The 24,250-nt window shown below is 42.5% G+C and overlaps 1 protein-coding gene across 1 annotated transcript in view; it reads right to left on the bottom strand.

The window, feature by feature from the left end:
* Positions 1-1,675: 1,675 nt before the first annotated feature.
* Positions 1,676-24,250, bottom strand: part of SETD3 (SET domain containing 3, actin histidine methyltransferase) — an 80,450-nt gene continuing 57,875 nt past the window's right edge. Inside the window, exons 7-13 of the mRNA XM_055304248.1 lie at positions 18,470-18,528; positions 17,178-17,292; positions 12,442-12,516; positions 11,181-11,347; positions 10,219-10,304; positions 3,738-3,898; positions 1,676-3,035 (exon numbers count right to left, since the gene is read on the bottom strand). Of these exons, the coding sequence (XP_055160223.1) occupies positions 2,604-3,035; positions 3,738-3,898; positions 10,219-10,304; positions 11,181-11,347; positions 12,442-12,516; positions 17,178-17,292; positions 18,470-18,528 (1,095 nt within the window). The 3' untranslated portion in view covers positions 1,676-2,603. The remainder of the gene's footprint in view (positions 3,036-3,737; positions 3,899-10,218; positions 10,305-11,180; positions 11,348-12,441; positions 12,517-17,177; positions 17,293-18,469; positions 18,529-24,250) is intronic.

Below are 24,250 nucleotides of genomic sequence, written 5' to 3'. Positions count from 1 at the left end.
CAAAGCTCAGAAACAGAAGCAGAGGCTGGCATTCTTCCAGAGACTGGCCTCAACAGCCTCATATCCAAAAGCATTAAGAAAAAAGTAAACTTTGAAATGATTTGAGAAAAGGTCTATTTTCCTGACAGATGGCAATGAGGGTTCTTCAGTGCCAATTTAATCACTTTTCCTTGATTTTTAAAAGCTTAAGTTGTGGCACCAAGTGTCTGGGCACCAGCACCGTATCTGCTGCTCCGTAACGGGGCAGGAGGTGACTCTGGTGCACCACGGTCTCGCCACCTGCCAAGGGCAATTCACCTAACTCAGGGAAGCAATGCGGCTCTGCAGACACTCCGGCCTCCCACACCGCGAAGTTCTGTTCTTGTGGCACCAGGGTGGCTCAGTCAGCTGGGCATCTGCCTTTGGCTCAGGTCATGACCCCAAGGTTCTGGGATCCATCCTCGCATCTGGCTCCCTGCTCAGTGCGGAGTCTGCTTCTCCCTCTGTGTGCTCGCTCACGCTCTCTCTCTCCCTCTCTCAAATAAATACATAAATCTTTTTTTTTTAAAGGTTCCATTCTTATGAGCACCATTTCTATGTCACAAAGGCAAAGACCACCCTTGATTGGGAGCCTAATTTATATAATCACTTTTTGGTCCAATCACATGAACAAACAGACCCATCACTGGGGAGTTAATGGACAGCCGCGTGGGCCAGGACCTGAAGCCCGACTCCCACCCAGGGCTCTGTCAGCATCTTCTGGACTCGTGTCTCTTCCGGGGAATGTTCTGACAACCACCCCATCCCATGACACTATTTTACATCTCAACCATATCTAGTTTTTCCGAGGATGTATTTAATAGAAGACTTAACTTTTAAACCGAAGAGAAAATGTATCCACAGACATTGGTGATTCAAGTTCTGGTCTATGGAGGGCTTCTATGCCGGGGCAGAAAGCGCCTCAAATACCACCATTCTGCCTTTTGGAAACTGCTCTGTGAGTTTTACAGACTATTCATATCTTTGGTAAAGTATTTCAGATACAAGGCTGATTGGGGAGTTTGCAATCACAGGCTTCTTCACGAAGAGGCTGAAGTGCGTGCATCAACAGCGGAGGAGAGATACAGGCATCGATGCTGATAAACGCTGCCAACCACGTGTAACAGTGAAACCCAAGCTGTATTTAATGACCTCCCGAGCTCTGTAAGGCAACGCGTACTCAGTGCAGGACTGAGCAGTGTATCTGCAGGTCCGCGTCTCCTCTAAGGAGAAACACAGAGAACGTCCTTCAGATTACCTGTGTGCAGCAATGGTCACCAACTGGCTGGTAAATGACTTACCCAGCATTTTCCAAAAGAAGTGATGTACTTAAGAGTTATGACCTCAGAGGTGATGTGAAAACTTGCAGGTGAGGAAGACTGGCAAGTTGGCATACTGAGAACTGGTGGCTTTCTGGGCACACTACCCCAAGCCTATGCCTGTCCTCTTTATTGAGTTTCTGCTGCCTCTAGGCCCTCCCCAGAGCTGCCCCCTGCACCCTGCCGGCCGGGGAGGGGCTGACCTCAGGTTCAGCAGGCGGCCCTGAGGCCCCTGTGGCACAGGCCACGTTCAAACCTGCTCCCCAAATAAGCTGGTTTGCATCGAGGCTCAATTCAAAGGGCTTGTCCCACTCAAAGAAAAGGAATAGACAAAAAAATATTAATCATGTTTTCCTTTTAATAAGGCTTTTACTCAAAAGTGTAGCTTTGAAAATCTCTAGCTTGTTGTGAAAACCGGAAAAGCCAGGGAGCCACCTCACCCTGAACACCACCTCAACGAGCTGGGGGCTGCTGTGTCTGCAGCCTCTCCAGTAGCTATGTGCGAATCAAATGCAACACTTTAAAATCAGCGCCAACATTTAAAATTAGGAGGATGATGCATGTCCTACTGTGATTCAAGGAGAAAGGACAAGTTAACACAGTAAAACAAAACACAAAAGGTAAACAGATCTTTAGAAATCACTAGATGTGTGTGTGTGTATTTATATAATTAGGATTATCATCAACATTTCAAACTATTAAAAATAAGGTTGCCACCTTCCCTTTTCTTTAAGTACCGGGGTGTTATTTTTTTTAGGGAAAAAAAAAAAGATCTCGCCCCGGCCCTCCAGTTGCCAAAGCCCAAGCCCGTTGTGTGCTGTGCAACCGCAACCCCCCTCAGGCTGAGCACCCAGAGCACCGCCATCCAGTCCTGCTGGCAGGAGGCAGAGTGGGCTTCGGCGCTGGTTGTCAAGATGACAGGCCCACAAAAGCACAGCTGAGAGCAGAACTGCATTCTTCCCCAGGAAGAAAACACATTTGCCCACAATGGGTCTACAGAATCTTCCAGAGCGCCCCGTCCCCTGTTCGTTCACCATGGTGGCTTGATAAACTTGTTTTGCCCAGAAGCAAGATGGCAATCTTAATCAAAAAGAGAAGCTAGATTTTTTAAAATAACTTAAAAAAAATCATTTCTTATATAAAGCAGCAAAAACGTATCTTCCTCTCTGCCGAAAGAAAAATGTGAACAAGAAAACACAGCGATGTAAATGGACGGTTTATAAACTTTTGCTCAACCGAACTCCCTCAGATGGCACCTCCTCAGGGCTACTGCTCCCGAGCGCCTGCAGTGCTGTCTGAAGAAGATTCTTTGGTGCCTTCAGTCGCTCTTTCACTCCCCTCCTGATTGAAATTTTCCTTTCCTGACCTGGTCCCATTGGGGATAGAGTTTTCGCCGTTCACGAGCCCGTTCTCCACAGCCTTCGCCCGGCCCACGGCCTCCGTGAGGCTCAGGGCCTCCTGCACACTGGCCTCCGCCTCCAGGTCCCTCAAGGCCAGGGGCAGCCTGGCCCCTGCCGTGCCGCTCTCCTCGCACCGGGGCAGCGGGGCCCCCGCCTGCATCTGCTTGCGGTAATGCTCCCGGTTCGCAGCCGCGCTCTTCACTGCTTTTTCCAAAATCTCTTTTTCTCCCAAGCGCAGCTTGATGGCCATTGTTGCACGAACAGAAAGCTCGTGGTTTCTCAAGAAGGATTTGTCTTCCTGGAAAATGAAAAAGAGCAAAATTAATGATAAGAAGTCGGAATCAGCAAAAGTACAGTGACAGAAGGCAGATCAGCTGTTGCTGGGGATGGGGGCATGAGGGAAATGTCAGGGGTGACAGAAGGTTTTAGAACTTGACTGTGGTGGTGGCTACAGGACTGAGTGCTTATATCAAAATGCACATTTTCGGGGTGTGGGTTGTGCTGTATTTGAATGACGCCCCGTTATGGTGATCATAAAACCAAAGTGGTGAGCCTAAGTCAAATGGTGCTCCACCATTTCGGACAGCGTACTTGGTTTATTTTTAAAATCATTCTGTTGTCAATCTCAGGCACTGCCAGCCCCAGGGCTTGGTGCTGGGCTGAATGAATGAATGAGTGAATGAATGAATGAACAAGTGAAGAAGAGCATGCAAAGTTAATGGTGCAATGGGAAACCTGGAGAGCACAAATGAAAATTCAGAATTACAGAAAAGTCCCAAATAATTTTTAAAATTGATCTTCTAGTTAACAATGCCTCAACAGGATTCTTTTGGTAAGTATAACTGTGCTAAGTAGGACAATATTAATAAACTGAATGAAAAAAAATCAGATATGCAGCCATTTTGCTAACGGAAGTCATTTACATTTAGGAAGGAATCGATTCTTAAAAATCCCTGCAAACACGTCAAAGCTCAAATCCTCATTTAAGCGATCTAATTACCTCAATAGTTGTTTTGTAGGTTTTTAAAAGAAGTGAGGCTCGATCTTCAAGAAATGTCCAAAGCCTGACCTCATTGTCCCAGCTGACGGGATATTCAGAATTACCCAAAGTGAAGATTCTGTCGAGAGCATTATCCCCCAGCAAATGTTCCTTCAATTCTTCTGCAGAAATACAAACAGCCATCTGTGAGGGAGGAAACAGCACGGCTTCTCATTTTAACAAGCAGCCCACCTTGGAAAAGATCTTCCCCAGCAACGTCACCCTCCTGTGGGGAAAAGCTCCCCCGAATCGACGGGCCAGGCTGTCCCGGGCTCTGCAGAGTCAGCGCTAGCCTCCTGACTTAGAGTCCAGGCCCAGCCTTGGTGCGGCCCTCCATCCCTCGCTGCTTTTATGAGGGACACTGAGAGCTTTCAGACAGTTTCACAAGATGGGTTTTAAGGGTAATCTATGGGGACACATCGCTGATTCTGACGATAGCTTCTCAGTCATGCCAATGGGGTCAAAAAGACGTTCAGGTGAACAATGTAAATAGTAAAAATGGGTGACAGCAGTGACCCTTCTAAATTTAAATCAGATTGGTGCTCTCTGCAGCAGTGGACCTCACAAAGCTATTTATCTCTTCTTACAACACATAAACCACAAACTGAAAGAAGTAAGAAAATGGACTATAAAAACCTTAAAGAAAAATGTGCCTATATCCCTCATTTGTCAGGAATTTAAATAGAAATTACAAATAAACACAAGTGAGCATCTCCATTACCTTTGAATATATTTAAGAAGAGGAAAGGAATCACAAACTGCTCTGAGCATCTCGGCTCCTGGCACATTATCTTCAAGAGACCCAAACATGCCGATCCTATTCACGCTCAAGAAACACACCCGACCTTCTTATGTAATTATGAGACAGTATCTCTTTCAGAGCAAAATGCCCCACAGCTGTCACTATTTACAATTCATACTGAAGACTCTGCTGCCAGCAAACCAAACTTTTATTAGTATTAGTTAGAGGAATTCAAAGAATACATCAATTGTCTTGACACGACAAATTGTCTATGACTAAAGAGACACTACAGAGAATCAGCAGACCTAAAATGATTCAAGCAGTTTGCTTTTTAAGGAAACAGAAGTTAATCTTTAAAAAAAAAAAAAAAAAAAAAAGAGAGAGATTTTATTTATTCATGAGAGACACAGAAAGAGGCAGAGACACAGGCAGAGGGAGAAGCAGGCTCCATGCAGGGAGCCCGATGTGGGACTAGATCCCGGGTCTCCAGGATCACGCCCTGGGCCGAAGGCGGTGCTAAACCGCTGAGCCACTGGGCTGCCTGAAACAGAAGTTAATATAACATTCAAAAAAGAAATTTATTAAGTAGCATTTGTGAGCAAAAGATGATGATAAAATTCAGTTTTTATATTTTGCATCCTGCAGTGTATATTCTTTGTATGAAGTGCTGAAAATTTAAATCAGGCTTCCTTAGCGGTAGACAATTTTTCCAGAAGCCCCCAACACTAAGGCCACAAGTACTGCCCTCAACACTGGAAAGCTAAGGGGCAGAAGCAGAGCATTCTCTCTCTGCTCCTTTCAACACTGAAACTGGGCTCCTTCACACTACTGGGGACAGGAAACCCACAAGGGGACATGAGACCGTGTCACCATGAGACCAAAGGTTCTGTGAGCAGGCCCCTTCCCCTGCTTTCCTGCAGCTAACAAAGCCCAGACAGATTCTCTGCGTCCCCAAAGGGGCTTTGCGCCTTCACTCGGTCACCACAAGAGCGCATGTTTGGTCACCCCAGAGAGTGACCAGTGCCCTCACTCCTCAGCCTGGCTCCGTGTCAAACGTTGATCCCTTCAGACCCCTGAAGTACTAGGATCTCTTTCACAGATCTGTTCTTTGCAAACCAGCAGGCACCACATGGGATGACTAAGGCGCAGGCTCTGAATGAGCAGAGCTGGGTTTCGACATAAGGCCATCATCACCTGCTAGCTGAGGGCTGCATTACCCATCCTCTTCGAACTGGCGTTTCCATGTCAGTCAACTGGGATTCCCTACGCCCTGTAAGCCTGATGAGAATTAACATGAAGTCTGCACCACATTTAGCATCGCGCCTGGCATGCAGTGGGTGCTCAAAAAGGACAGGGATTAGTATCACTGTCCTGTCCTCTCTCTTAGTTATAAACTTCTTCAGGATATGAACTGTGACCTGTAATTTTATACTCCTGTATCGTATGCAAGGAAAGTCCACAGGAAACCCTTAACCTGTGTTTGCTAAACTGAATCGATGAGCCAAGAGCAAAGTACAAAATAGCCAGGAGCTCTAACTTGAGTGGCAGTAAGGGACAAGTCCCATCTCCCAGCTCTGTGGGTCCCATAGTTGGTGTCTACACTGTCTGTGTCTGGGGACTGTTTCTTCTACCACCACCCTGAAGTCAAACCCTGGACTGGACAGCATTTCTGCTGCATCCAGACATGAAGACAGGGGGCCAAGGACAGCAGACTCTTCACCATGGGCCACAGGTCACCTCTGCTGACCAAACTGCCCTTTCCCTGGGGCTTGGGCAGCTTCTTGCATAGGACTGCTTATCTGTCTGTTCAGTTAGGTGGTAACCCACTCACTTCTTCCTACCCAATCTGTTTTGCATAGGATTTAAGGTAGTTTACAACAGTAGACGCACACATACACAATTACAAGTGAAACCTTAGAGAAGGGAATAATATAAATTAGAGCAGAAATAAATGACAGAGAAACTAAAAAAGGACAATAGACCAGATCAATGACACTAGGACCTGTTGTTTGAAAAAATTAATAAAACTGATAAACCTCTAGCCAGACTTGCCAAAAAGAGAAAGGACTCAAGTAAAATCCCAAATGACAAAGGAGAAGTAACAACCAACACCACAGAAATACAATCTTAAAAGACTACTATGAAAAATTATATACCAACAAATTAGACAATTTGGAAGAAATGGATAAATTCCTAGACACATATAAACTACCAAAACTGAAACAGGAAGAAATAGAAAATTTGAACAGACCAATTACCAGGAAAGAAATTGAATCAGTAATCAAAAATCTCCCAACAAACAAAAGTCCAGAGCCAGATGGCTTCATAGGCGAATTCCACCAAACATTTAAAGAAGAGTTAATACCTATTCTCAAACTACTCAAAAAAACATAAAAGGAAGGAAAGCTTCCAAATTCATTCTACAAGGCCAGCATTACCCTGGCCTCATATACACCACAAAAAAAAAAAAAAAAAAAAAAAGAACTACAGGCCAATATCCCTGATGAACATGGATGCAAAAATTCTCAATAAAATACTAACAGATTGAATCCAAAAGGACATTAGAAGAATCATTCACCACGATCAAGTGGGATTTATTCTTGGGCTGCAACGGTGGTTCAATATTCACAAATCAATCAACATGATACACTACATTAATAAAAGAAAGGATAAGAACCATACGATCCCCTTTACAGATACAGAATAAGTGTTTGACAAAGTATAACATCTATTCATGATAAAAATCCCTCAATACAATAAGTTTAGAGGGAGCATACCGCAACATAATAAAGGCTATATATATATAGAAGACCCACAGCTAATACCACCCTCAATGGGGAAAAACTGAGAGCTTTTCCCCAAAGGTCAGGAACACAACAGGGTTGTCCACTCTCACCATTGTTATTTAACATAGGACTGAAGTTCTAGCCTCAGCAATCAGAGTACAAAAAAGAAATTTAAGGCATCCAAATTAGCAAAGAGAAATAAAACTTTCACTTTCAGAAGACATGGTACTATATATAGAAAACCTGAAAGACTCCACCAAAAAACTACTAGAACTGATAAACGATTTCAGTAAAGTTGCAGGATACAAAATCAATGTACAGAAATCTGTTGCATTTCTATACACCAATAATGAAGCAACCAAAAGAGAAATTAATGAATTATTTGCCAAAAACAGTAAGATACCTAGGAATAAACCTAACTAAAGAGGTAAAAAAATCTGTTCTCTGAAAACTATAGAACACGAGAGAAACCTTAGAGAAGAAATTGAAGAAGACACAGAAATATGAAAAACATTCCATGCTCATGGATCAGAAAAACAAACATGGTTAAAATGTCTGTACTACTTGAAACAATTCATACATTTAGCACAATCTCTATCAAAATACCAACAGCATTTATCACAAGAGGTAGAATGAACAATCCTAAAATTTGTATGGAACCACAAAAGACCCTGAATAGCCAAAGCAATCTTGAGAAAGAAAAACAAAGCTGGAAGCATTACAATTCTGGACATTAAGTTATTCTACAAAGTGGTATTCATCAAAACAGTATGGTACTGGCATAAAAACAGATACACAGATCAACAGAACAACTAGAAATGAACCCATAATTATATGATCAATTAATCTTTGACAAAGCAAGAAAGAATATCTAATGGGAAAAAGAGTCTCTTCTACAAATGGTGTTGGGAAAACTGGAGAGCGATATGCCAAATGAATGAAATGGGACCATTTTCTTACACCATACACAAAAATAAATTCAAAATGGATTAAAGACCTAAATGTGAGACAGGAAACCATTAAAATCCTAAAGGAGAACACAGGTAGCACCTCTTTGACATCGGTTGTAGCAACTTCTTACTAGACATGTCTCTTGAGGCAAAGGAAACAAAAGTAAAAATGAACTACTGGGACTTCATCACAATAAAACACTTCTGCACAGCAAAGGAAACAGTCAACAAAACTAAAAGGCAACCTATGGAATGGGAGAAGATATTTGCAAATGACATATCTGATAAAGAGTTAGTATCCAAAATACATAAAGAACTTATAAAAGTCAACACCCAAAAAACAAATAATCCAACTAAAAATGGGTAGAAGACATGAAGAGACATTTTTTCCAAAGAAGACATATAGATGGCCAACACACACAAGAAAAGATGCTCAACACATCACCAATCATCAAGGAAATACAAATCAAAACCACAATAAGGTATCACCTCACACCTGTCAGAATGGCTAAAATCAACAACAACAACAAAAAAAAAAACGACAAGGGTCAGCAAGGATGCAGAGAAAGGGGAACCTTCATATAGTTGGTGGGAATGTAAACTGCTGCAGCCACTCTGGAAAACAGCATGGAGGTTCCTCAAGAAGTTAAAAATAGAGCTACCCTATGACCCAGCAATTGCACTACTAGGTATTTACTCAAAAGAAACAAAAATACTAGTTTAAAGGGATACAGGCACCTTGATGTATACATACAGCAGGATTATCTGCAATATCCAAATTATGATAAGAGCCCAGATGTCCATTAACTGACATACACACACAATGGAATAGTACTCAGTCATCAAAAAGAATGAAATCTTGCCATTTATGATGATGTGGATGGAGCGAGAGTATAATGCTAAAGCAATTAAATCAGTCAGAGAAAGACAGGTACCATATGATTTCACTCATATGTGGAATTTAAGAGACAAGACAAATGTGCAAAAGGGAAACAAGACAGAAAAGACAAACCAAGAAACAGACTCTTAAATATAGAGAACACACTCACAGTCATGGGGCGGGGGTGTTGCGGGGGGAGATGGGGAAAACAGGTGATGAGGACAGAGTGCACTTGTGATCGGCAGGGGGGATATATGGGAATCACTCTGTTGTACCCCTGACACTAATATTACACTGTACGTTTGTTAACTAATTGGAATTTAAATGAAAACTAAAAACAAAAAAACAAAACAAAAAAAAAAAAAACAGTAGAAGTGAAACCGCAGGATACTGGGATTTGGGGAAGTACATTTTCAGACAAAAAACAAAAACAAAACCACGACAGGTCAAATCTCTCAGGATAAGAAACCCCAAATGTCTTGTCATAAGCAAAGATGAAACTAGATGCTAAACACATACACTTAACTCTTTCTGTACCTGAAATAAGAGGCTGCAGACAAGAACATTTTGTGATGTAAACAGATTCTGTTTGCAGCGTTAATGAGTCTAACAGGAGGCCTGACATTAAAAAGCTTGCCAGGAGTTTCGGATTTGGAATGCAGAGCTGGTTACCCAGGCAAGTCCTGCGGCTCACGTATGCCACGCTGACCACATGACATCAGGGGGCACTCACGGATGTCAGTGCACTGGGAGAGAGATAAGGCTGTCTGGGGAGTGAGCACATCAAAAGCTGCCCCCTACCAACGCAGAATTTTCATGCAGTCAGATGGTCCCAGAGGTTTTAAGTTTTCTTCCAATGTGGTAGAGCATTAGTTGTTTATTACAAATGAATATTGACAACATATTAAGGACTTAATAGAACACCTCCAAGGTAAAACAGACGGACTTCTTTCTCCAATGGTGCCATCTCACTTCCCCCCAAAAGTGCTCTAAGTTTTAAACCCTTTTATCTTTAATCTGGATTCCCTATGATTTATACTTCACAAATTTTTTAACAAGTCAACATCTCTTCCCTATCATTTACCTTCGGTCATGCAGAAGACACGGAGAAAAGCCAGGAGCTGGGCAGAGACCGGTGGGTCAGTATAATGCAGCGCAAAGACACTGGAACTGACAAAAGTAGCAATAGCATTAATCACCCAGCTTGGGCACCTTCTCCCGGCAAGGGACATCCCTTCCCTCGACACTCTGCAAGGTGGGTCATCCTTAAGGGGCTCTGACCCGCAGGACTCATCCCAAACCCTCGCCCGAACCATGAAAGTGCTGCTTTCAATGCCTAGTAAGTGTAGAAGGAGGCCCTGCTGCAGAGGATGGCGGTTACTGCCCCTGCCAGCTACCCGGAGTCTAAAAGCCTTAATCTCAGGGTACAGACGACACACTAAGAGAATGAAGTGTGCCCGTGCTTCTTAAAAAATGTTAACAATAATTTATGTTGAGTTCACATTTTAATCATTAATCAAATATTGACAAGTTCAATAAAAACCGGTCTGGATAATCCATTTTCATTAAGAATGGTTCCTCCACTCCCTGGAGAACTAATAAATCATAATTCTTGTCTTCTTTATCATTTTGCACCTCAAATGCAAGAAAATCTTAAAGAATTTAACCAGAAATTCTTGAAATCGCTGGGGATCGTGACTTCATTACAGAAACTAATGGTGGCAAAGAATTAAATGAAACAAATTGATCCGGGTCATTAACCTTTTCAAGGTGAAAGACACTAATGATCCACAGTATTTATTTAACTTAATGAGGAGTTCAGGCTGTGTCCCCTGGAACGGACTGTGAGTGCTCCCAACGATACAATGATGTTTATCTGAAAGCGCTAAGTCTCCATGCACCTCAGTTTAAACATGCCGTGTAGCAGGGATGAAGACATGAAGACAAGCCACTCCAGAGAAGGTGTTGTTAACACACCAACTGAACACTATGCAACTGGAAATATTTCAAGGAACACAGGAAAGAGGTGAGCGCTTCTGTACGTACGTGGGGATGCCGGCGCGGGCCAGGACCTCGGCTTTCATGGCGTATAGCCGGTCACTCTTACTCACTCCCAGCTTTATTTTCACTCTGTCGTGTGAATTATTGTCAAAGAAAAAACCACTGTGGATCACAAACTCTGCATTTGACCGAGTGCCATAAAAAATGTAAATCTGAGATGCAGTAAAGAAAAAAATAAAGGGATATAAAAGAAATTTAACATCATTCTCAATACAGAGCAGGGCAAAGGATCAGTCCCCCTACATTCAACTGGCCTTTCAAATAGAGATACACAACAGCTCTACAGTGACTACGCACTTCTCCTGAAGTCCCAGCAAGATGCAAGACCTTGCCATCCCTTACCCCACCCCCCGGAATGTCTGACACACGTGACGAAGGGCATCTGTTCCCGCCACCGCGTGGGCCTGACTGCTTCCCAGAGGAGCCCTGGCCTCAGCACTCACTGTCTCTTCCCAGTCCCCAGGCCAGTCAGGCTAGTACACTACGGCTGCACCTAACAATTTGTGAGCATCCCCCCTCTCCTTCTAATACAAGAGTCTCTTCTGGAACAAGATCTCAGACAATGTCTGTCAGAAACTCATGTCCAGATCCTGTGGCAATTCTGCACCTAGTAGGAGGGTTTATAACTCTTCTGCGGGAAGAGCCGATCAGCGCTTTGTTAGAGTACTATTGTTCGTTCTGTCTCAGTTGGAATGTCAATGGTGCCACGTCAGTTCTGCTTTTTGGGATTAACTGCTTGGTCATAAGACTGACAGGGGGAAAGCAGGCATTCAAAGATGCACATTTTCACACCTACTGAAAAGCCTGCCCCCACCCAGGTCACAAAATAAAACTTCACAGATTAAAGTGAAATAAAAGATCCATGTTCCTGACTCCCCTGTTTCTACCATTTAAATAAACAGCTTCTCTATAAACAAGGTTCTAATCAACAGAAAAAGAAATACAACGATGCAGCTTATGCAACTGAAAAATGTGTCCTACTGTCATAAAGTTTATCTTCAAATGACACTATCACAAATATTAGGTAAACTGTGGAAGTCAGTGCATTTGAATCTTTTTTCTTTGTGGACTCAAAGCACAGTATGTTTCTTACAGCTTTAGGTCTCAGGATGTATTCCCCAAACAGTCCTAAATACTGTTTTTTTCTGCCTGAGTTAAATACCTTCTCAAACTGATCAACACAATATTAACCCGTGCCCACTGGCTGGCCCACCTTCCGGGTGCCAGTGCACAACACACCGCCTACCTGCTCTCCCGCCCGGAAGTCCCGCAGGGCGACACACTCACAGCGGTCATCTTCCAGGTTGTAGCCGGTGGTGATCTAGGTGGGGGAGAGGGTGGCAACTGTGAGCACCTAGGTCTCTGGTCCCCTCGCTCGTGAGGGTCTTTTTCAGCAATTAGAAGATAAAAGATACCCAAAGGTACCGCACTCTGCATGCTTTCAGTAAAGACTGACACAGAACTACTTGGTTATTTTCATTAATCCTGTTTATACCAAGAGATTCTTATATAAGATTCCATACCTCACATGTAGGACCTTACTCTTAGGAAAATATAGTGTATAGATTGTCATTCACTGACCTCAAGCAAGCATAGTCATTTCTCACAAAGCAAGCCCCACAGGAAATCCTGAACAACTCTAGTTGACTCGCAAATACCATTTTCTCCCATATTTGGCCACCAGGAAACTAAAGTGTGTCTTCCACTGGATAAAGAATAAGGGAAAAAGGAGAGCCTCTTTCTAGATAATGTACATTACCCTGAAATTAGAGAAACTGAAACTTTTGGATAAGCAAAGGGAAATATAACTCATCTGTAGCCTATCCACTTTCCACCTAGTGCTATGTTGTAAGCATCTGTAAGCCTCTTACAAGTAAGTACCCCAAACCTGCTCCCTATACCAGAAACCTGTGTCACTCCCCAGTCTCTCCTGTCCTGGGGGCCAAGCCAAGTCCATGTCTTTACACACAGGCCCAAAGATATTCCTGGTGCCACTACTGGTCAGTACATGAACTCCAAAATTATCCTTTGGGTTCCTTCCTTCCTTGTCATTACCCTACATGGCCATAGGTCCTTACCATTTGCAAAAACCTTCCAAATGGCTTCAAAGTCCAGTTCTGCCCTTCCTGCATCCTAGTGACACTACACTGTCAACCTCCTGTTTAAAACCTTTTGGTAGCCCTGCACTCTACCTACAGGAAAAAAAGGAAAGGAGGTTCACAGAAGGGGAGGCATGGCTTTTATCCTTATGAACACAGATGTGCAGGGGGCACCTGGGTGGCTCAGTGGTTGAGCGTCTGCCTTTGGCTTAGGGTGTGATCCCAGTCCTGGGATCAAGTCCCACATCAGGCTCCCCACAGGGAGCCTACTTCTCCCTCTGCCTATGTCTCTGCCTCTCTCTGTGTGTCTCGAATGAATGAATAAATAAAAAGTTAAAAAAAAAAAAGTCTGTCTCTCAGAGCAGCCCCCCCATCTCTTAGATTGTCTGAAGCTTTTCATTAATTATTTTGACCTCCTTATTTTGTCCTGGAGAATCAACATTCCAGACTTCTGCAAGTGCTACTTGGTAATAATAAAGGTATCAAAAGCTTGAACCCAAAAAATTACTTCTGAGTCCGGGAAATGGCATTTTTAGGATGGGGAGGCCATGTGATGATCACCCTTAAACCCAGTATCCCCAGAACTAATGGTTTAGTAACCGTATACCTAGAAATCCTTCTTGCTTCTGCTTTGCATAGCCAAGAGAGACACAAAAGCAACAACAAATTAATGTAGCCAGGAATCTGGCACATCTTTGCTCAAGTAACAGTTTCAACACTTGATAAGATCAGCTCTGTGAAGTTCTTGCCCAATGTCAAAACCACTTTTCTGACCCCAAAACATGATAATAAGGTATGCAATAGGAACTGCTCATGAACTCACAGCCCTGAAAGTCTGCCACTCCACGGTGTGTTTATATGGGACATGGCAGGAGCATCAGACAGCAGGAGGGCAGTCAGGGAAGCAGGAGGGACAGGGAAGGGCCAACAATAAACAAAAATAAGTAGGTAGACACATGGGAGACACACAATGGGCCAGAAAGGGAGACTCATGGAAGGGGAGGTGTGGTGATGTTATATGGGGCACTGAGGGCAGCCTTCCTTGAGGAAGTCTGTGAGTGGTCTTGCAGACATTGGAGGAGCAAGTGTTTCAAGCAGCAAGAACAGCCCGAGCAAAGGCCCTGAGGTGGACATGTGCTGGTATCTGATGAGGCACAGGACAGGGGCTCAGACCTGTGTGTGCTGGGAGTATACTGGGGACAGGTTGAGTAGGGAGCCTTGCCTGCTACTTATAAAAAACTGGGATTTCATTTTTAGACTGGAAGCCTCATGGAAATCTACATGATTTAGATGTTTCAATATTCTACCAGAAAGACCCTGAAAAAGAGCCTCTCTCAGTTCTGCTTGAATTTCCAAAGGCCCCTCTGTCCCAACTGGGAGAGTCACATACTCAAATACAAGGGCTGGTCACTCCAACATGCTTTACCTACTGGAATGGACACGGTGCCCAATAATTCACCTGGCAGTGTCTTCCTCTGCACAAACCGAACCATCTCAAGAAAGGAAAACTGCTATTTACCTTAATTCTGAACCAGTCACTCAGAATTTGAAGATATGTCATTTCTTACAGTTTAATACGATGTCCATAAACTTGCCTAAATCTGTTTCTCCAAGTGGCTAAGGAAATGGGCTCACACGTGCCACCATCTCTGGCCGAGGTACCAACCCATCCTTTTATGTTCCTCCCTATTTCTCTGCCGCTCCTGGCTTGGAATCACTGCCACAGGCTCGGCCCTCCCATCTCTACTCCCATAACCAGGTTTTTGTCAGAAGCACACAGCGTTGCCGGGTTACAGATTCCTACCTACTCCCTCAGTGATAGAACAGACAGACGATGACTGTCAGGATAGACACACACAAAACAGAATACCAACAGTCTGAAAAGCCAAGCCTTAATTTCAAGGACCTTATTTTTAAAAAGAGATTAAGTGTTAATACACGTGATATTTGTGATTAACTTCATTGTGTTAAAATAGACTCTCAAATTCTACCAGACGCAATTTCCCTGAAGTCTTATGTTACAATGGAAAATGGTTCAACCAAGGCGTGGAGTTAAGATTTCAGGGAAAACCACAACGGTAAGAAAAAGCACCACCATCCTGTAGAAACCTTCTAAAGGCTAGCGATGCTTCGCCAGCTCTGTGGTTGGATACGGACTTTACCAACAGCGTTAGAGAAAATATAGCATTCGTGGTTGTCACTGATGCATTATTTTTGAGATTAACTTTTTGTTTTTTACTCTTAGAAGAAAAAAATTAAATAATTTAATCCCATTTACATGAAAGCAACACAAAAACCAGTGTGTAAGTGAGGGTCTGAGGGTGCAAATGCACACAAATGAGGGAGAGATTCGCACAAAACCATTAACCATGTACCTGGAAAGTGTTGAACAGGGGGACTCAGGCCGCTGGTAGGGCTGGGTGCTGGCAAGATGCTGGTGGGGAAGGGAACCTCCATATTTTATTCCTACGGAGGCATCTATATAACTGCTTTTGTTTATTTACAATAAAGTATGGACTTCTTAAATTTTAGAAATAAAAATAAACTCTAATGATCAATCAAGTTTGAGAACCAATGATCTAATGAAGTGAAACAAAAAGAAAAATACTAGAGTCAAATATTAAAAGATTTCTGAAAAAATATGAGAACCTCAATCTTATAATCAGTGTTAAGATAGCTCTGAAAGAAAAAAAAAAGAATGAAAATAAATGAAACACTGTTCTTTACTATGGCTAATTAACTTAAGCATATCTAAATTAAGGCAGAAATATAATTTAAGAGGGGAACTCTTCATTCTCTACAAGTTAAGAGTATACTTGTTGCTAGACTCTCCCAAATTAGCACTACGGTATTCTATCTTCAAGTGTTTGGCATGTGTTACGTGTGTTCTGGCCATTTTGTGGGGTCAGATGGGAAATACTCATTTACAGCATTTAAAAAACCTGTTTATAGGACAGGTAATAATAACAAAGAGAGCTGATGTTGAGAAAAGATGAACCAAAAAATAAACAAGCCGGTATCCCAGTATAATGCTTAAAAATTCAAAATATTCTGACGTTGGTCATATTTCTGTATACAGATATCAGGAAATCTTGCTCAGACAACCACCTCTTGCTCAGAGAGACATCAACCCCCGCTGCTGCAACGCAATGGAACAGGGAGCCGGCTTCCGCGGCTTCCTCTCGGCTTCCTCTCACACGTCGTAATTAACAATCCTCATAAAATTTCCGCATTTTCTTACTGTCTCCCACCCGGCGCTTCCCACACCAGAGATGTCAACCCCACACGCAAGGCCAGGAGCCAACCACCCCAGTGTACCTCCTCCTGCCCCAGCACCCGGGAAACTTTCGCTGAATAAAAGCAGGTTAATAAGCAGGCAAAGGATGTGGCAGCGTGTCAGGTAAAGGCAGAGGGGAGAGGAAGCAATCAGAGAACATGCATCACTGGGAATGTAGTCGGCAAAGAAAGAAAACAAAGAACATGAAAAGAGAAAACAAGAAGGAAGAAAAGTTGTGTTTTTTTCTTCAATAAATCAGTATTTTAAGGAGAGGAAGAAAAAAGAAACTTTGGTTTAGTCTGTGGTTCAATAAGATAAGAAAATGAATGTTTAGGCTGGAATTATGGCTTAGCAAATAAATGCAGTTCACTGTGGTTTTTGAAAGTGGAATAAGATTCAAGTTCCTGGTCTTTAGGATTAAGCAAACGCAGAGACAGAAAAACAGCAGCTTCTAATTGTGGGAGGTCGGAGGGGTGGCTCGGCTTGGTTCTGTTTGCTCCCTTTGGAGGGAGCAGGGAGGGGGCATGATTTGTAGGTGGAATGTCCACTTTAAAGCTTATTCATCACAGCTCCCTGGATTAAACACAACACAGAGGGGGTCGTTACCAGGCCATTGGTGTGATTGCACATGTCCCATAAAGGAATTAGCGCCAGGGTCACCCGGGAACCATCCTCCGTGGGAATTTGGTTTTGTCGAGTCATAACAGAAGAGACTGCCCACCTGTAACAATCAGAAAAGAGGTGAATTACAGGAGGCACATTTCAGAGCCCAGTGCAGAAACTACAGTTTGTCTGACTTCTCACCAATTTTCAAAACCTTATCCAAAGTACCACGGGTGATGGTTGGCCTTCTTCCTCAGCATTTAAAATTAAATCTAGGACTGAAGGGAGGAAGGGGGAACTAGAAGGGAAAAGGAGACCGAGAAAATCCAGGGGTGAGGATTAAGGGGGGAGGGTCTGGAAGGAGGACTGGGGACACAGATCTCCAGGCCTCCAGTCTTCACAGCAGCCAGGACCCCTGCCCCCCCCCCCAGCCCACACCACCTTCTTCTACCCAAATGCTGACTCTGCACCTGTTTGAAGCCTCAGTGAATGGCAAACAACATAACTCCTTTCTGACCAGAAACCCTCTAAGAACTAGACAAAATATGGCATGCTATTTTTTATTACGGTGTGCAATTACACCTTTTTGTTTAAAAAAAATTATCACATGATTTCATTCATATGTGGAATTTAAGAAAACAGAGGAGCACGGAGGGAGGGAAAAAATAAAACAAGACGAAATCAGAGAGGGAGACAAACTATAAGAGACTCAATCATAGGAAACAAACTGAGGGTTGCTGGAGGGGAAGCAGGTGGAGGGATGGGGTAACTGGGTGATGGACGTCAAGGAGGGCACATGATGTGATGAGCCCTGGGTGTTGTATGCAACAGATGAATCAATGAACTCTACCTCTGAAACTAATAATACTCTATATGTTAATTAATTGAATTTAATTTTTTTTAAAAGTCCCCACTTTACACTAAAATAATCTATTTAAAAAGGGGAAAAAATTCTCATGACCACTGCACATGAATCTCCACTATCACCTGGCCACCTCGGCTAATCCCCCACCACCACAGGGTGCAGGAAATTTTGGTGTGGTTATTAAAATGCTGATCCTTACCCCAGCTGTCCATTATAACTTCCGCCAAACTACCTGTTTGGGGGCTTTAACTGGTCACAGCAGGTCACTTCTTACTGAAGTACTTCCCACTTCCAAGATCCCCAAATCACTCAGAAACCACCCCCAAGCCACACAATACCCAACACACACCAAAGATGCAAACACACACACATCCATCCCCCACCCCGCCACACACACACACACACACACACACACACTCCCCACACCAACCTGTAGTCCTCATAAGTGAAAGCATCCTTCAAGGGCAGTTTGTTGGCATGAGGATGGGTCTGGGAATTAGAAGTTTCAGAAAGCAGACGTGAAAAGAGAAAAAGGGAAAACAGAAATCAGTCAGCAGAATTTCATTATTTAGCTTCCTAACAGATCCTAACAAGAGCCAAATGAAGCAGGAGGCGTCCAGCCGCGCTACTGAGGGATCATCATGCTATTATGCTCTCATACATCACTGTCAACTTAATTTGTTGTGCCCAGCAGCCGCCATAAATCTGCTTCTTCATATTTCGATACCAGAACCCACAGACACCACGCAAAAATAAAATTTAAGGTGGACTGACTTTACGAAAGGTGGGCACACCCACGCTCTGAGAATCTGGTGCAAACAGAAGCCAGGAGCCTCCCAAGTAGGGGTCTGCCCTGGCCTTCCTCGAATTCTTCTCCCCACAACGTGCTGCACATCCCTCAAGAATACATTTCAAATCTCGCCTTCTATCGATAGAAGGAACAATTAAAGGCACTCTAATAAATTGAAGGTTCTTTCATTTATCTCCGACTTAAATCATTTGGATGTAAATCAACTTATGTGCAAATGAATCATATACGTGGCAAACGTGGCTCAAGTACAGAAAATCAAGAAAAATAGTTTTGTGAAATCATACATTTTACAAATAAGACAAAGATAAAATAGAGATTGGCCTATTTAAATCAGACTACATTTTTCCCCCCTGGACCAAAGAACACTTGGTGAAGATGTCCACACTTTCACACTTACAAGAAGGTTTTACACCTTTCCTATTCTAACATCACAACGACCCCCACCTTAGACCTTTCGAGGGCTCAAAAACTTTGTCTCTGATGAGAAATGAAAAGCTGTAACAGCGTAATTTTAATCTTCAGTTTCAATTCTGGTCTGACACACAGACAACAGTGAGTGGCCCGATGAGCAAACGGCCATCTCTGAGACGCAGTGACACCTCGCTGTCCGGGCTCCGCACCGCACCGCTGTTAATGCACGGAGCTCCGTGCAGCCCGCAGTTTGTACTCCTGACGCATTAGCATCACAAGTGCACGGCCATTTATCATCGCTCCCTGTAATGTACTCGCTGGCACCGCGCGCAGGACAGTAGGGGATGAGGTAAAAGTGGCTCAAACCGTAAATCAATTAGAAAACAAAAGCTTGTGCTCAGTGCGCAATTTTAGGCAAATTATATATTACAAAAGGCTGCCAATTGGGTGTTAGCTCCCAGGTGCCTGCTTTCCCCTCTAATTCTTAGCCCAGGTTTAACCCTTTGGAAGAAAAGTCAAAATATAAAATTATATGTGTGCAATTTTGAAATGCTGCAGTAACAAAAATGAAATTAAAGAAGGTATGTTTCAAGTCAATATACAAAAGGACATTTTGCCCACAGGAATTTTCTACCTGCTGGGGGCAGATTGGGATTTTCTATCTCTGTTTAAAAAAAAAAAAAAAAATTCCCATGTTTTGGTCAACCTTAGAGAAGGTGTGAGAATCCCAGAGAATGAAACTTCTTTCCCCCTCCTTTGTAATGAATGAAAAGCATGGCCATGTTCTATGAGTCGTAAAGACGCTTTTCATTTACCATTATGAAACTTAACCACAATAGTGTTCAGGTCTTTTCTTATAAAAGTACAAATTTAGCAGATGAGAACCGTCCCCCCCCATGAGCCCATAACCAAAGTGCCAGTAAGTAGTGCCATAGTGGGGCAGCCCGTGTGGCGGTTTAGCGCCGCCTGCAGCCCGGGGTGTGATCCTGTAGACCCAGGATCAAGTCCCACGTCAGGCTCCCTGCTTGGAGCCTTATTCTCCCTCTGCCTGTGTCTCTGTCTCTCTCTCTCTCCCTCTCTCTCTCTCTCTCTCTCTGTCTCTCTATCTCTCTGATGAATAAACAAAATCTTAAAAAGAAAAGAAAAAAAGAAAAGAAAAGAAAAGAAAAGAAAAGAAAAGAAAAAAGAAAAGCAGCACCATAGCAAGGACCTTGGCTGCCGAAAACCCTCTCACTGATAATACAGTGACACCTCACATCCCCCCACCGTGGACCGGATAGGATGGTGCCTAAGCCATTGCTTTTCAAACTCTGGGAGGTGGGAAGCATTGCTGTTTTTGCTATTTTAAAATGCCTTAATTCATTTAAACTGCGGTATTTTGAAAGTTGGTAAATTTCAACACTAGATCCCACTGGTATTAAGAATTTGACCCTCCCTCTCTGCCAAAAAAAAAAAAAAAAAAAAAAAAGTCTGACTTCCTGAATAAGAAAAGGGTGAAATTTTCAAAACCGGAATGCTAAATGTCAAAGCGACTGGAGCAGGATCTTCCAACACTGCAGGACCCTCAAACAGCTATAGATTCTGCTCAAACAAGGCAACTTCCCCAAGGACCAAAAAGATGGAAAATTAACTCCAAAATGTTTCCCTTCCTATTTATGTACCTTACTGAAAACAGAAGTCCATGCTCACAGTCCTGATGAAGTTGCAGAGACAGCCCCGGAAGAAAAACACACACACAAATGCTTTCTTCAGATTAATTGTGACAATTATTTTGGCTGTAGGGTTATGTAATATTTGTATAAACTGTTAGAAATAGTTGTTCTTATATGCTTAAAATTTTGGGTGTGCCCACTGTACATAATTCTGGTATAAGAAGCTATTCTGCCACAGAACACATGCACTTAACAGTTACACTGAAGCAAAATTTAATTTGACACTATGGAAAAAGGCAAATACCTTCCATTTCAGCAGGGCTCTCAGCACCGTGGCACTATCGCCACCTACTGGCCTCACGGTAGAACAGGTTCGAGCCGCAGAGTTCCAAATGCGGGTTTATCTAGAATAGTTACTGTTTCAGCTCTACTGAAGCAAAATTTGGCTTCCCAAAACAAACAAAAAAAACACACGTACCCTCTCTCTTAAAAGTATCACACGATGGTTTTACACGGATTTTGAAAGATGCAGATATCGAAAATGATTTGCAAGTAAAAAACATTTAGTTTTGAAAAGAATGGTTTTCACATACCCTGAGAAAATGAACAAGAACAAGAAAAATACCTCTTTCAAACACTCCTGAAGCTCTGGACAGAATGATATATATTTTTTTGACATCAAGCCTTTTTCCTTTGTTGAAGACCAAGTTAAGGTTCAAAAATACATCTTGCAAAAATTGTAATATTAATCCGAAATTATTTGAAACTTCCTCAAATATTCTTCAATGAAAAGTCCTTAAAGTCATTCTTTAAAGGCAGGATAACTAAACATTCCTCACCTTACAAAGCAAAATCCAATAAAGGTTTTGTTCATTGTGGCCTGTCTTCTCCAAGAGACGACATTCCTAACTTATGCTTTAAAAATAAAAAAGTAAAACAGAAAGCTTCCTCTTTGTGACTCATTTCTGAGAAATGGATACACCTGGGATGGGTGAGGAGGGCCATCCACCAGTGTCAGAAAGATAGCCTTGATGGGGTCTTCTGGGCGGGGGGGGGGGGGGGGCGCCAGAGGGGCAAGTCTGGGGTCCGACAAAGCACCACCTCCCTCCTCACCTCTCACCCCCATGAAGATAGGGTTAGAAGCTAGCCACAGATTTTCTGCAGATTTTTGAACATTATAAATATTTGAAGTTGGAGAAATAAACAGTTGGTGAAGCTTGTCATCAGACCTGAAGCCCTAAAGAGCTAACTCTTAAAAGAAGATTCTCATTTCCTTATGCAAGGGGTAACCCAGCGAAGTCCTCTTCCGTTCCCTTTTCTGCCAAAAGGAGGTATTCCAGATGAGACACAGTAATATTGTATCTAGTACAAAATAATCACTGTGTTTGGGAAAGATTAATATCTAAAATCATTTGTTTGGCTTCAATAAAAAGAAGTAATATTGCTAAATATGTAAGTATGACATTTTGAAGAATTTACCATATTGCATGGGTCTGGTAGCGATGCTTAAGGAAATTAAAAACCACTACAGTCAGCATATTTGATCCTTATTAAAGTTCTGTCTTGAACTATCACTCACATAAAACAAAAATAAACTGAGAGGAAATTTAAATAAAACCTATGGATTACAAGAGTTTGAAGATGAAAAAATGAACAATATTCTGGCTTTAAAAAATTGATTTAGCACGCAGCTTCTCTTTATAGTCCCTTGATAAAATGAAATCTCCCTAACAAACACTTAATAAAACCTGTCAATATCTCTGGAAAGAAAAATGACACAAATGCATTAAGTATTAAATACCCTTGGAAAAAGTCACATATTCCATGAATTTTTGATGCACTATCTTGACATTAATGTAGAACCTTGATATTTATAATTGACAGAGATTTAATAAAGTATAAAGGAAGATGGCTGCTGCACGGCATGCCGATTGTTGGGGTTGATCAGAAATGAGAGATACAGACGTGCGCTTAAACTAAATCAACAGTTAATATGTGTTATACGGATCAGCTGCAGCCTTATTTTAAGCTCATACAACAAACCTTTGTGGAGAACCAAAATAAGCAGACTTCGTTATTATGTGAATTCCTAATTCAGAAACATCTAGTATGGGAAACAGCTTTGCAACCGCTCTGCACGCAAACGAAATGCATTTGACTTCAAGTTTGTTTTCTTTTTAACATCTAACAGAAAGCATTTTTAAAATAAACCAAAGATAAATGCTCCCACATACAGAGAGAGAGGCATTTCCTAAAATAATTCTCAGAAGGAACGTATTCAACCTGAGGAAAGATTCAAAATCCTCTAAGAAGAAAAAAAAAAAGGATTAGAACATGCAAATGGCCTCTAAGACAAACACTAAACACATAAAAATCAGATCTTTACTTTTTTAAAGAACACTCACCTCTACCTACACAGACGTTTATGAGAAAATCAAGTTGAACACATTTAATAATCACCTTCAAGGAGGCATTTAAATAAGTGAGTGCCTCAGTTCATAAAAATGACTTTTAAATACAGTATTTTAAACAATTTATAGCCTGCTATAATATATAATTGTTAATTTCAAAAATATATATGGTAGTTCAGTGACTTATTAATCGCTTTATAGTATCAGGAGGAGCAAAATACAGCATTTAGAAGTTGTATCTGGTTTATTCTGATAAAAAAACATAATAGCATGCAATTAAAATTTTCCAACTAAAATATGACTAAGATTGTATTTGGCTTTTACTTCCTAAGTGTGTATTAAAAGGGGCAGCAGGGTTAACTAGCTGTGGGTAGTTACACCCAACTCTAGTGATGGTTTCATTTCTCTTACTTCTACAAGGATAAAATCCGTCACAGACCTCAAATCTGAACTATGTGGGTGGATGCAATTATACGTTTGGGAACTGTGACTCCTTCTCACAGAAGCAAGAGCTCTTTGGTGCTTTCAACACCACCTGAGAGATTCCTCCACAAAGCAGCCCCGTGGCAGCCTCCCTAAGCCCAGTGTGGATCAGGGTTTCAGCAAATGTTAGGCCCAGGACAAACCAAGGAGAAAAGAGAGAGGCAAAAGGCAGCCTCCCCCACCCATCCTGACACGGAAGGGAGACCCTCTTCGATGCAATTCCATGAAACCACAGAGGGAAAGAGGCCAGAGAGTGGTCAGAGGAAAGAAGGGTCTCCCCTGAAGGAAGCTGAATCTGAATGAAGGAACAGGGTAGAAGGGCAACAAAGAGAAGAAAGGTGGACTATGGACAGGACAGGAGAGGACAGCAGGAGAGAAACAGGCAAACACAAAGCGGTGGTGGGGGTGGGGGTGGGGGTGTTAGCAGAAGGGAGCTCTACACG

The sequence above is a fragment of the Nyctereutes procyonoides genome, unplaced genomic scaffold (genome assembly GCF_905146905.1).
Source record: "Nyctereutes procyonoides isolate TBG_1078 unplaced genomic scaffold, NYPRO_anot_genome, whole genome shotgun sequence".
Classification (NCBI taxonomy): Eukaryota; Metazoa; Chordata; class Mammalia; order Carnivora; family Canidae; genus Nyctereutes; species Nyctereutes procyonoides.
This window is presented reverse-complemented; position numbering and strand designations above follow the sequence as displayed.